The sequence below is a fragment of the Tasmannia lanceolata genome, unplaced genomic scaffold (assembly GCF_043159265.1).
Source record: "Tasmannia lanceolata isolate RefF3 unplaced genomic scaffold, GAP_Taslan_0.1 ptg000011l, whole genome shotgun sequence".
In the NCBI taxonomy this organism is placed as follows: domain Eukaryota; kingdom Viridiplantae; phylum Streptophyta; class Magnoliopsida; order Canellales; family Winteraceae; genus Tasmannia; species Tasmannia lanceolata.
In genome coordinates, this window is record NW_027518688.1 from 7,508,991 (window position 1) to 7,523,333 (window position 14,343).

At 38.3% G+C, this 14,343-nt stretch overlaps 1 protein-coding gene across 2 annotated transcripts in view; it reads left to right on the plus strand.

Moving 5' to 3' along the window:
• SULA (NAD(P)-binding Rossmann-fold superfamily protein) overlaps window positions 1-14,343 on the plus strand; it is a 74,755-nt gene that overhangs the window by 47,063 nt on the left and 13,349 nt on the right. For both annotated transcript variants that reach the window (XR_013253772.1, XM_077390352.1), the window contains exons 9-10: window positions 11,918-12,020; window positions 13,726-13,786. Coding sequence is in view for 1 of the 2 variants with exons in the window: in XM_077390352.1 (XP_077246467.1) it covers window positions 11,918-12,020; window positions 13,726-13,786 (164 nt within the window). In the remaining variant the exon portion in view is untranslated. The remainder of the gene's footprint in view (window positions 1-11,917; window positions 12,021-13,725; window positions 13,787-14,343) is intronic.

The following is a 14,343-nucleotide window of genomic DNA, read 5'->3' on the forward strand; positions in this document are numbered from 1 at the left end:
CAGACCAATACGACCCCTCAGGTCAAAGGACATGTAAATGACTCTTGTCTGGTAGAATAGCTCCACTATCTCCTATCCACTAGCTATTCTAATGTGATCCTGTTCAGTACACAATCTCATTGTCGTACCCATTCTATCTTGCTTAGGGACCACTACCCAAGTGATTGAGATAAGTCACTCCACATCTCGTGCATGTACGCATGATAGATGCTAGTTGTATACAGGAGGAGGTGTCCAACCTCAACTCAACTAGGAACTACTAAGGTCTGTAAAAACCAGAATCCCATATCTCCTTGCTCCCTAGGATCTATGAATCTATGAGCATGAGTTTCCTACTTTGCTACTTAAGGACAAATGCATGTCAATAACAAGTAACATATCACACATATTTAACTTTTAATACACAGTAATTTGTCATGAAACGAAACTTTTATTGATTAACATGCGAAATATATTGGGTTTTAGGGCACCAACTCTAACATTGGCTACCAAAGACATTTCATTAGAAACCAGAAACCACTTACCAGCAACCGAGAGCAAGTTACCGCATTCCGGTCACCAAAAACCATAAAGTAACTACCAAAAGTTACTTTTTAATTGCCCGGAACCATTTTTCGGCAACTGGAGATCAATTTGGGATTTTGAAACAACCTTTTTGAAGTACACCAGCCCTCTCGCACCTAGAAATCCACTCTCGGAAACCCAAAACCACTTTTCGGAGCCCTAGAAACCCAACCGGACTATCCAGGAACCAAATCGGGAGGTGAGACCCACGCCCAAAATCGCAAGGGAGAGTCCCTGTGATTTTAGAGTCCCGAGGAGGAGTCCCTAGGGACTCTAAAAATCCCAGGGAACTCCCCCCTATGATTTTGTTGAAAATATCTATAAAAGGGGAGTAACACCTCACTCCCTTTGCTTTTGCTCTGGTTTGTACACCCCCCTTTTGGTCTGTACGCCTTTTTAGCATTAGTACCCCCCCTTTGGTTAAGTACACCCTTTTAGTCTTAGCACCCTTCTTTGGTATTCACACCCCCTTTCCCCTTTGGTTTTAGAAAACCCTAGAGAAAGAAAGAGAGAAAATGAGAGAAGGTTGGAGAGATTTCTAGAACCAGAATCTGCTGAAATATCTTCTGTTGTGTCATTGGGTATCGGAATTTTGCCAAAATTCTTTCTAATATACCACCAGACTTCGGAGTTTTGTCATTTTTCTGTGGATCTAGAGCAACACCAACCCTAAACTAGGTACTTTTACAACTTTTTGCACTTTTTTTCACAACAAACAGGTTGTGGATAGCGATAGGATTTGGGGATCCTCCGGCCCCAAACCCTTAGCATAAATCTCCTCTTTCTCTCCTTTTTTTACATAAAGGCGATTTCCTTAATTCCGGTTATTTGTATTCAACAATCAATCTGATTAGAGATTGACCATACATCCAGGTGCCTAACAGTGGTTTGTGCGAGGTGATGCATGATCCCTCTCAATCTTTTCAGTATTGTTGTCTATAAACATACTAGATTAAAGTTCCTTTACTGTCTATAAAATCTAAACAAAGGCGACTTCCTTAATTCCGGTTGTTTGTATTCAACAATCAATCTGATTAGATATTGACCATGCATCCAGGTGCCTAACAATGGTTTGTGTGAGGTGTTGCAATGTCCCTCTCAATCTTTTCCGTATTGTTGTCTATAAAGATACTAGATTAAAGAAGTTCCCTTACTGTTTATAAAATCTAAACAAAGGCGATTTCCTTAATTTCGAGATGCATCCAGGTGCCTAACAATGGTTTGTGCGAGGTGTTCATGGTCCTCTCAATCTTTTTCGTTATTGTTGTTTATAAACATACTAGACTAAAGAAGTTCCTTTACTGTTTGTAAAGTCTAAAACTCTAAACAAAGGCGATTTCCTGAATTTCGGTTGTTTGTATTCAACAATCATTCCGTAACCCATGAGGGTCTGTGTATTTTTGTAGCGATCTCTCTTGTCTTATGTATTTAAAGTTGAATGCTCTTTTGTGAATTTGGGATAAAAATCCGAATTTCTCAAATGAAGCAACTTGACCAGAGTCGCCACCTAGGTTTGGGCCTAGGACCCATAATGAACTCTGTAGGTTTGGTCAATGAATCAAAGTTGGGTTGGTTACCTGGTTATAAGATTGGATGGTGATAGGCACCAATCTTGCTCGACAAATGTCGGTCTTTACTTTCAAAAGCTGTTTGTTTTCTGCTCAGACACCGGTCATTAGGACAAATCATTTCGAGAGATTCTATTCTTCCGTGACCCAGCCTTGTTGTTGGACTCCCAAGAGTGGGATTTTGTGATTTCCTTAATTCCAGTTGTTTGGATTCAACAATCAATCTGATTAGAGATTGACCATGCATCCAGGTGCCTAACAGTGGTTTGTGTGAATTGTTGCATGGTCCCTCTCAATCTTTTCAGCATTGTTTTCTACAAAGGCTACTTCTTTAATTCCGGTTATTTGTACGCAACAAACAATCTACTTGTTAAAGTATAAAAGATAAATAACGCCTTTTCTCCAACAGCTTAAGCTTCTGGAGAAGTTGGTAAGTTAACATGGTATTAGAGCCAAAGGTCTCGAGTTCAAACCTCCCAGATAGCAAAAATCCACATGCGATGGTTGGCCCAAAGTGGGACCACATGTGCCACGTGTTTGCCAAGTGGGCCACACGTGCGGGGGAGTGTTAAAGTATAAAAGATAAATAACGCCTTTTCTCCAACAGCTTAAGCTTCTGGAGAAGTTGGTAAGTTAACACTACTTAACGGTAGACCTTTCTTCCCGGTATTCATAAGTGATACGGGGAAGCATGGGCCTCGATCCCCTGATGTCTGGAATCTGCAGTGATGTTTGTCTCAATCATTTTAGTATTGTTGTTTATAAACACACTAGATTAAATAAGTTCCTTTCATTGTTTAATAAAAAAGCAGTTTCCCACCCTTGTAAAGATTTTCCTTTAATTCTCACTCTTTGCTTTCGGTAATCGTTTAGCTTGATATTGCCTCTGCTTTTAGGTGCTCAGTTGACTCGTTCAAGAGGGCTTACACCTAAGAAGTAGATCTAGGGGCAATCTTGGTCTTGTGAGCATTACCATTCGTTGAAGATTTGAATTAAAGAAAACTCTTTACTTTTATGTATAAAATAAATCCAAAAGAGTTTCTTTCATTTTACTTGCTTTCCTTACTTCTTTACGTATGTATACATGTATTCAGTAATAAGCAAAAGATCTCATTTTCTTACCATTTTGACCCTGCATTCTGTTTGAAATCCAACTCAGGAATAAGCTTAATCATAAAAGGAGTTTAAAACCACTTTTGCTAAAGTTTTCCTATCATTCACCAATTCAAGTCAAGAAACCGGGTTTCTCGGACATGAGGGGTTCCTAACACCTTGCCTTCGTGTAACCATATCCCTTACCCAGATTTCTGTCAAGGCCATGCCAAAAACAGAGTTAATCAGGGGTTTAGGCCCCAAACTAGATGGCAACGTCAATTATTGCCTTTCTCGTGAAATTCAGATTCTTATCCCAAATTCACTAGAAATGCAAATAACGGGTTCTGGGCCCTAACCTAGGTGGCGACTTTGAAAACCTCTCTTTTCTGTGTGTTAACTAACCAACTTCTCCAAAAGCTTAAGTTGTTGGAGAAAGGCGTTATTTATCTTTTATACTTTAACACTCCCCCGCACGTGTGGCCCACTTGGCAAACATATGGCACATGTGGTCTTACTTTGGACCGACCATTGCATGTGGATTTTTGCTATCCTGGAAGTTTGAACTCGAGACCTTTGGCTCTGATACCATGTTAACTAACCAACTTCTTCAAAAGCTTAAGCTGTTGGAGAAACGCGTTATTTATCTTTTATACTTTAACACTGTGAAAATCGAATCTTTATCCCACGTTCACAGGAAACACCGACATAAACACACCCCTGACAAAAAAGGGAACATGAGAGAACAACACAACGAAACACACACCACCACACTTGACTGTGGGGAGATACGAAGAAGCATGGCTGCAATGCCCCTCTGTTTTCTGGGATCCACATGTATGGTTTTAAATTTCCACTAAAACCGACATGAAGCAAACAAAATATTTCCATTTCCATCCCCACTGAAATGAAATCTCAATGGATTTGTTCCACTTTATTATTTCCATCGAAACTGACAATCCAGGATCCACAGGTATGGTTTTAAATTTCCACTGAAATCGACATGAAGCAAACGAAATATTTCCATTTCCATCCCCACCGAAATGAAATCTCAATGGATTTGTTCCACTTTATTATTTCCATCGAAACTGACATGAAACAACTGAAATATTTTTATTCCATCCCCAATAAAATGAAATCTCAATGTATTGGTTCCACTTCATTACTTCAGCCGAAATTTCGACCAAAATGGTCGAAACGACAATAAAATGGAAAGATCTCCCGATTTATAGGTTATAAAGTTTTTTTCCCAAAACAAAAAAAATTCTGCCCTAATTTACTGTAAATCAATAAAACCCTGCAAATCAATGAAATACGTTTTTTCGACTTTTTCATGGAATTTCTCTAGAAAACATGTTTTGAAAACCCTAAAAAGTTTTGAATTTCTCCCGGAAAGCCTTGATTTGGAAAACCCACCCTAAAATTTTTAGAAATTTTCATTAAAATTTCTTTCTTTGATTTTTTTTACTAAGATCCTTTTTTTTTCAATTTGTAACTTTCCTGTTTTTATTATGGCTCATGTTTTTGACCTTTGATTTGTTGCATTCATAGATAAGCTTTCATTCTAATGTAATGGTGCAGAGTGCAAACAGTGATGCAAATACCAATTTCAAATGGAGAAAAATATTTAAGATTTTTTTATCTTTGTCAACTTGGGCCCATCCTAGTTGAATTGAAGGTGCACCTACTTTTCTTTCAATGTGAAAAGTCATGAGAATTTCAAATTTCAAATTTCAAAACCTAAGCATCATACAAATGATGAGTCTCTGACTAAGTACAAGATAGCAAAATGGAAACGGAAATCTCCCCAGTCGAAATCCACATCTTGTCGAGAGCGGAGAAATTTAGATTTGAAGAGGTGTTTATAGGCCACATGAGCGCTGGGCCACATGAGCGCCAACCCCACACGTGAACAAGTATAAAAGATTTAGGGGATAATATTTTTCGGTAAGCCATTTTACTTTACATTTCATTTCATTAATGTAGAGAATGATATTTGGTAGGCAACATCATTAGATTACAAAGCAAAGTAATCGTATCTTATATATCCTCCATGCCATGTTTCCACTTCACCTACAGGTGGTCTAGTGACATTGCTCTTGTGAGGCAGAGTGGTAGTCATACGACCAATAACATGGCCTCCATTTAATGTGTTAGAGGGGCCTCTGTCAGTGTTCCTTCGTAGCCAACGATGAGCCATCTTCACGGCTTTTAAAACTACTCGTAAGGCATAATTGACAATAAGAATAGAGTGTAGGGAGGCTAACTCCCGGAGCTGGAAGTGCTACCCATTAATATATTGAGCTTGCACTTCATTCTCAATTATAGTGTTACAAGTTGTAAAGAGATTAAATTTCTGTCTATTCCTTCATGGACATAGCTCCTTGTTTGAGGCCCAAAAGTCTCTGACAAAGAGTTGTTCTAAAGTTAGATAACAAGTACTTTATCTTCATCCACTCTTTCATTTTGGCCCAATTGCCTATCTTGGTCTTGCCTCTTTGAGTTCTCCCAACTCGGATTTATTTCCACCCAACAAGGATGACACCTTTTAGTGTTATGGTAATAAATTTAACCTTCTTTTCATCAGGTTGTTCTTTCTACTTAAATAAATGGTCGATGTTGCCTTCCCACTGAAGGAATTCATTAGGGCTAAAGTGACCCTTAAAATCTCAGACATCTACTCTAACCCCAAAATCTGTGGATCTCTCGAGAGCTCGCACTAACCTATCCTCAAAATAACGTATGGGTCCTTCATTGAATCGCCTTGGCTCCTCATGAGGTTCAAGTTTGTAATCAGACTCTCACCTACTTTCGTAGGCCACCTCTAGATCTAGCCCTCAATTACTCGCCTTACCTTGAATTATTGGATTCACTGTGCAGGTATTCGTAGGGTTCGTGGCATTTTGGGAATCCCAAGTAAAATATGTTCACTAATGCAATTGAGGGCGACCCTTATTTCAATTAAAATGTTTGAGTGTTGGTCTAACGTGGCTTGGGTGGTTTGTTACCAACCCACTCGGGCCTGGTCTTGACCTTGCTCGTGATGCAAAAAGTTGGCCCTATTAGCAATAGAGTGAAATGTTATATCTATCGGCCAGGAAAAGTCTAACGAAACCTAAGAGACACTAAAAACACCTAAACGGGTAAAGGAGATAGACTTGACGAGTTAAGACATCTCTAAGCTCCAACAGAAGCCAAATGACTCAATAATACTCAACAGGCAGGAAAGGTGCAAGTCAACTCCAAAACATTGGTTAGCACTAAGGAACCCTAAGAACTCTTCAAAAAATTCCTAGAAATGAGAAACCACTAAGCTAAACTCTCTCGTGACTTATCGGTCATAAAAATGACACTTTTAGGGATAAAAAGTCTGGGTGCTGATACCAATTTAATGTCAACCTAGGGTTCGTAAATAAGATCAGAAGGAAATTTGGAGTAATAATAGAGTTAGGTTCAACAGGGCGCAATCATTGAAATTTATAGCTTTTGAGTTCAAACATCAGTAAGAAACTAATCTAACTAAGAAAAGTGCAACAAACCATAAACAAAGCAAACCATAAACAAACAAAAAAAATCAGTTGAAATCATGTTCAATTTACTAAGAATCAGCTGATGTGAAATGTCTAAAATCTGCCCCGAAAATGGATCCAACTGGTAAAGATGAGAGAGAGAGAGAGAGAGAGAGAGAGAGAGAGAGAGAGAGAGAGAGAGAGAGAGTGAGTGAGTGAGTGAGTGAGTGAGTGATTTAGGGGAAAATATGAAGGTGGAGAGAGACACACAAAGACTGATTAAAATGAGGGTAAAATATGTGAGTGTCATAGCTCCATATGGTGTGAACTAGAATCTCATCAGCAACCTTAAGCCATAAATGCTTACAAAATAAGCAATAGGCGAAGCTCCTAATTCTCCATTGCAAATTTCCTAACTCTCAAATGCCAAAGGATGGGAACAAAACTTGGACTGTAATATTTTCTTAAGAAGCGGTCATGTCCACAGCTATCTAGAATAAAAGGGTACAAGTATAGATGGTGGTGGGTTTCGGGGAAGTTTAGGGGCTGTGAGAAAGGGCTGAAATGATGGGAAAAGAAACTGGAACTAGGGAGAAAAGCAATAGAATAAAGAGGGGCTGGAGAGAGAGAGAGAGAGAGAGAGAGAGAGAGAGAGAGAGAGAGAGAGAGAGAGAGAGAGAGAGAGAGAGAATCGAGACAGGGGAAGTGGATAAAGTTGAGAGACAAGGGAAGGGAAGAGAAAAAGAGATGGAGGGGAAGAAAAGAGGAGAAGAATAAGAGGTTGATAACATGGTTTTAAACCCGAAATAACCAAAATGTACCCATTTCCGTCCCCATTGAAACACAATCTACATGCTTTCCTTTCACGTTATTATTTCCCCAAAATTTTGACCGAATACCCAAAATTCAACACAAATTCCTGAATTTCGATTGAAATAGTCGGAACGACAAAAAACGGAAATATGTTGTTATTTAAATTTCGTTTCATTTTATCAATGTAGAGAATGATATTTGGTAGGCAACATCATTGAATTAGACAACAACGTAACTGGATCTTATGCATGGGATGTCATATCGGCATGAGACCAATAATACCTCGGAACTCTAGGAGGTATTGACATAGAGTTGGGGTCCTTAGAGGGGAGACTGATCATTGTACTTTCTTGTACATCATGATATTATACTTCTTTATTGACTTTACTGTTCTAGACATGTGCGTGAACACATGTCACTAAGTGTTCGATGTGATTAAGCCATTATGAATGATTTTGTTGCGTATGTCATGGTTTCCAAGTCTGTATTTGTGCTTATTCTTGCATTTCCCAAAGTTTCATCTTAAAATTTCACCATTTTCATATTTTTTTTAAAGATTAAAAAATTTCGTCATTTGCATATGTTTCCATTTTACAAGATTTCCACCGAAACCGCAATGTTTCCGTTTCCGTGCTGACTGAAACCGAAATCAGAATTTAAAACATTGGTTGATAGGAGGAGAAAGAGAAAGGAAGATGGAGACGATGCGAAAGGAGTAGAGAAAGGATAAATGATGACAGGAAGAGAGACTTATCGGGAGGTGGGGAAGGGATGTGCCATCCATAGTCGAGGAGCCCTTGGTTGTGCCTCGTCCAAGAAGGGGAGGAGAAATGGGAGGGGGGACAGAGAGGACAGAAAGGGGATAGAAGGGGGAAAGTCCAAGCAATCTTCTTTCACCCTCAACAAAGTAGGAATGGAAAACCTCGGTAATACAGGCGAATCTTCATCTTGCTCTGGAGGACGAAGCAGATGACTATTCATGGAAATCATGGTATTAGAAAATATCCTTAAGAGGATGAGAACAATGATCTATAATGAAGAGAGGGCTTTCATCAACGACCCAACCCACAAAGAATTGTCGGGAGATCTTCTTCGTGAGCAATGGAAACTACTCAAGTTAGAGTCTCAAGACAGGCCGTTCACTTGGTATAGCCTCTGTGAATTTGCCACGGTCAAAGACACCTATTCGCCGTTTTTCAAACACTCTTTCTTTAAACTACTGTTGAATGAAGAAATGGCTGCGAGGAGGCAAAACTGGGAAGCTAATAAGGCGGTGGGTATCCGGCTAGTGGAAGAAAGGATTGCGAGCAGAAAAAATCCTGGATTTTGGATCGGGTTCCGGAGGACCTCCTCTTTGATATGCCGGATTTCCAAATCTACCATATTATGGAGAAGTTGGAAAAGTGTTCAGCATAGGCAACTCGTCTGAAAGTACAAACTGAATGACTATCTAGATGGTGATGACAAGTCTGTTTTGATGAATGCCATGCCGTTCCTCCCGATTTGCAGAGATGGGAACGGGATCTAAAAAAATAAAGGATCTTGCTGAGGCTTCTAAAGGTTTCAAAAGGGGTTCGATGCTAGGAGAAGACAATCCTTCTAAGGGTTTTGAAAGGGAATTGAGTTTTTGGTCTGGGTGTAGTGTAAGGTCTGGCCATAGCTTGGTGCAGGAAGAAAGGGTCTTGATTCTCGTTGGTTTGTTCGACTTTTTGGCTCGGCATATGTCCTAGTCAGCTCTGTCTGTTACTATGTAATGACAGGAGGGACTCCTGGTCCCTAATGTAATTTTTAGAGTATTAATGAAAATTTGTCATCTTTCAAAAAAAGAGTCCAAGCGATCCTCTTTGCTTCTTTTTTTCCTCTCAATGTTAGGTCTTAGGGTTGGGGGGAGGGGGTTTATATATGTTTAGGATATTAGTGGGGGTTTGATGTTAAGTGGTGGTCCATAGGTTTAGGAAATGAGTTTGGGTATGAGGTGATGGGCCTTGTCGACCATGGTTTTAAAAAAGCTTTAGGGAATGGTTTGAGCATTAAGTGATGGCTCATGTGGTCCATGATGATTGGGTAGGATGGGTATGAGGTAAGTGATGTAGGCACCCCCCACATCTAGTCCAAGTTAAGCATAAAGCATAAATGATAATGGACTCAAAATAAAAAATATAAATAAAGCAAGTAAACTAGAACTAAATTACGTCAGCTTTTGAGATATTGGTTGTCAAGGATTACAAGGTTTACTTGAAGGTTTGAATATAAAAAAACAAGCTTTGTCCTGCCACATTCCAGACTGGGTTTGCCCTTTTGAAAGTGTCTCTCTCTAATATGTATGTTACCATGTTGTCATTATATATGTCTTCATAATACCCTCCATGGTCTAATGCTGGATGTTTCTCTTGGGCAGTGAAGATTATAGGAATGGAGATTTTCCTAGTCACTTTAGAAATGTTTGTAAGCCAAAGAGAGAGGATTGGAACTTTGGCACCTACATCACACTCTTTTCTATTTGAGACTTCCGAACTTTTCTGACGCATTCCAGATATTCTTTGCTACCAAACCTTTGTAGAGGAACACTAGAAACAATTGCACAGTAGTCCAGATGGAAGAGAAGATCAAGATATAAAAAAGAAATAAAACTTGATATTTTCATAGAGAAAATGCTCCTAATGACATCAAAAATATAATTCATCAAACTGGTTTTCTGGATGCATCAGCCTTCTAGTTTATGAGTGAGCCTCACCCCTTTAACATAAAGCCTTAAATGCAAAAGTCATAGAGGATGAATGTTGTTGAAACTTGTACATGGAGTTAAATTAAAAGCCCCTAAAGATGCACTTAAATTAAAGCTAAAACTGCCTGGACATGCACCTAAGTAAAGCTACAACTTTCCACATGTACTTCGAACAGCGAACATAACATCTTAAATATGACTCTATTTGATATCCTTGGATGCCATGAAATGCATATATTTAAGGAACATATATATTAACAGCAACTATATTTCCTGGGATTTACCGTGACTATTCTTTTATCTTCTTGGCATCTTGGATTGTTTATGGGTGTTAACTTACCAACTTCTCCAAAAGCTGAAGCTGTTGGAGAAAGGCGTTATTTATCTTTTATACTTTTACACTCCTTCCGCACGTGTGGCCCACTTGGCAAACACGTGGCACATGTGGTCCCACTTTGGGCCGGCCATCGCATGTTGATTTTTGCTATCTGGGAGGTTTGAACTCGAGACCTTTGGCTCTGATACCATGTTAACTTACCAACTTCTCCAAAAGCTTAAGCTGTTGGAGAAAGGCATTATTTATCTTTTATACTTTAACAATGGGGAGATGATCTTGGCGCTCCCATACAAGAGTGCCCTTTTGATGACATGGAAATATTACTACAATATCTCTCTTTATCTATTTCACTCACTCACTTTCTCGCTCGCTCTCTCTCTCTCTCTCTCTCTCTCTCTCTCTCTCTCTCTCTCTCCCCCCGATATTTTGCTTGTACAACACAGCATGGAAGGAGGAGAATCTTGAGAGATGAAGAAGAGATGGAGAGAGTAGGAGAGGGGGGAGGAGGATGAATTCCATAAACTGTTCATGTTGATCACTTCCTCGCCTTGGTTAATTCACAAATAAAAATTAATAACCGCTTAGTATGGCTTCTTTGCCATCATCATGTTTTAATTTTCATCCCTAGAACCCAATTCTATGAAAAAATATTAAAAAAAAAGAAGGAAAACCAATTCACTATTTCGATGGTGCCCTAACCTAATGGGCAGCGAAACAGTGGGTCTTTTGGATTTCTTGGTCTCAACCAAACATATGCGACAATTTTTGACGATAAAGAGGCCACTGTGATACCAAATTACCAATAGAGAAAATCTCTGCCGATCATGTTATGGATTTCTCACTTGCAATTCACATAGTTTTATTTTGCTCTGTTATATTCTGGCCCATTGTGCAAGGCCGGTGAAACCATGGCAGAGGATGTGGAATGAAATGTGCCCTTCTTGAATGTGATGGCATTGTTATATTCCTGCCCTCTTGAACTCTGTGAGTTTCTGAAAATGTGTTCCAAAACACAGATGAACTTGGCCTTCAGCCATGACTTTTTATACATTTGTTTCTAGAGATGTGGATATCCTTTCCAACCTAGAAGGGTTCAAACTATCCCATAGTCTAAGGGACACTAATTCCAAACCAATTTTATTCTTTTCACTTTTTTTATGCTAATTATAAGGTGCAAAGTATTTTTCATTGTTGGTTTCCATACATTTTTACCCATTAAAAATATGTTTCACAGAATCAGGATTTGCGTTATATGATTATATAGATAATCTTCAAGCCACTTGTAGCTTTTACTAATACAGATTTTCAGGTATGTAGAGAATGGGAGGAAAGGGCGCTCAATGTGAATGAGGATGTAAGATTGGTGCTTATTCGCATCGGAGTTGTCCTTGGAAAAGAAGGTGGCGCTTTAGGTACGGTTATTCTTTTCCTTACCATGTTTGTCTGATTATGGTTAGTGAATTCAATTTATTTGGGATGTAACCTTTTTCACATGTGGTGACAGTTGCTTCAATTGCTTCAATCTTTCTATGATAATAATATTCGCATAAAGACCTTCAAGAGTAAAATTTTAATGTCAGTCTCCAAAAAGTCAAAGGTAGATTCTCAGTAGGCTGCTAGAATTACTTTGAGTACAGTGGGCATAATAACATTTAATGCATCAAATCATCTTTGATAGCTTTATGTCTTCAAATTTGATCAAAATCTTGGCCTCCTGGCCTAAATTTTTGTCTCTATGGGATGTCTCCATGGCATCTTGTTTAGTTTTTGACACTACATTATGCTTGGTCTCCAAGAGCTGTATCCATCAATTTTTCTTGTTCCAGAGTTGTATTTTTTGGGTTCTTAGTTTACTTTCAAACTGTTCTGTTTCTCTCTTTTTGATATGGTCGACTTAAAAAAGTAATTGTCCTGTAGATATTTGCAAGGCGTATAAATCTCTAAATTTATGTTTCCAGTTTATGGGTTCTTACATGGAAAGACAAAAAATATTGTTGGGTTGGATTGTGTGAAACTCGAACTTCTTATTGGACAGTACTAGTATGCAATATATGGATGCTGGGAACATCCACATGACATTCTTTTCCATGAGTTGGTAATATGCATATTTTCAGAAAAAAACTTCACTAGTATGGATTATTGACTGCATTACACAACCTAGGCTAATATGCATGTGTTGTAACCGACAAGTATTGATGTCTGCAATGCAGCTACATGCCCCCAATGAAAGTTTTCAGGAAATAGATCCCATTGTAATATTTTCAGCTGAAATCAATTCTACAGAAATACTTCCTAATTATACTGTAATGTGTTTGTCTGTTAAACAATTGTTGTACCTCTTTTTATAACAAGAAACATTAGACTTTGGAGGGTATTATCTTTATTTCGAGAGCTCTTTTCTTTTCCATGGTTTTTTTCCTTAGGGTGTATCCATTTGTTTTCTTCAGATTTATGTTGTAAAGAATATGCTTACAAGCTGGCAGAATCACACCATTAGGGAAATCTACCTATATTTGATATCTAGCAAGATGTCCTAATTAGCATATAATATTCCTCATAGGATAAGTTCATTTTACTAGAAATTTGCACAGTCAGCCATTCCAAATTAAAGAGCAGTACCTATTCACACAAAGGTTATAGTCTTCTTGTTAGAAACCCTAGATCCACTGAACATTTCTTTAGCTTCAGCATTTTGAAAATATAGGGTCTTTGCATATGTGAATTTCTTGTCTCACATAAATTGCATTGATTGTTTCACTTCTGCGTAATTTACTATAATGAAGATCTGAGACAAATTTAGGTCAGGGTTTGCAGAGAATATTGTATATATTGTTTTCATCTTGTAAATATTTTTCAGTCACGAAAGGATAGGTGGTTGTTATTGATGTTTACATTATGGTGTTACATTTTTATAAAAGTGCAAGATATAAATTGGTTTGTTGAATATTCCCTTTAATTTGAATTTTATGCATGATATTGCCTAGACTCTTTAGTGTGGCAGGTTGGATTATCCAACTGTATGACCATCCTTTTAATATTCTGTCCATTTTTTCTTAAAGTGAGAATCCAATCCTTCTGCACATATTTTATACTTTTCTTTTCTTTGGCCTGATGCAGCCAAGATGATTCCTCTTTTCATGATGTTTGCTGGTGGACCTCTTGGCACTGGAAACCAATGGTAATGTTCTAAATTTCTGCACTCCAATGCTTTTAAAAAAACTTGCATATTTCAATCTGTTTTGTTAAGGATGTGAAAATTAGAGTGTAAAGTTGAATCTATGTATTCTACTTGTAAGAGAGAATTTTTTTTTATAGTCTACACTATATTGAAGGGCTATCATGATTTATATTACATCCCATCTAAATCTTTCTGGCTGACATTACGAAGGGAAAATTGACAAGAATGATGGAAATAATGTGATATTTCACATGGGTAATGATTTCAAATTAGGTAAGGCTATGGGGCATGACAGTATTCCTATTAAGACTTGGAGATGCTTGGATGATGTGGGTTTGCTTTGGTTAACTAGATTATTTAATAATATTTTGAAAACTAAGAAGATGCTTGATGAGTGGAAGAAGAGTACATTAGTACCTATTTATAAGCATAGTTGTCAAACTCTTACGAGTCAACTCTCGAGTCGAGTCGAGTCGAGTCGTTGGGCTTTCGAGTCGAGTCGCATGGGTGACTCACTCTGTTGAAGACTCTTACGAGTCATCTGGTGACTCTTACGA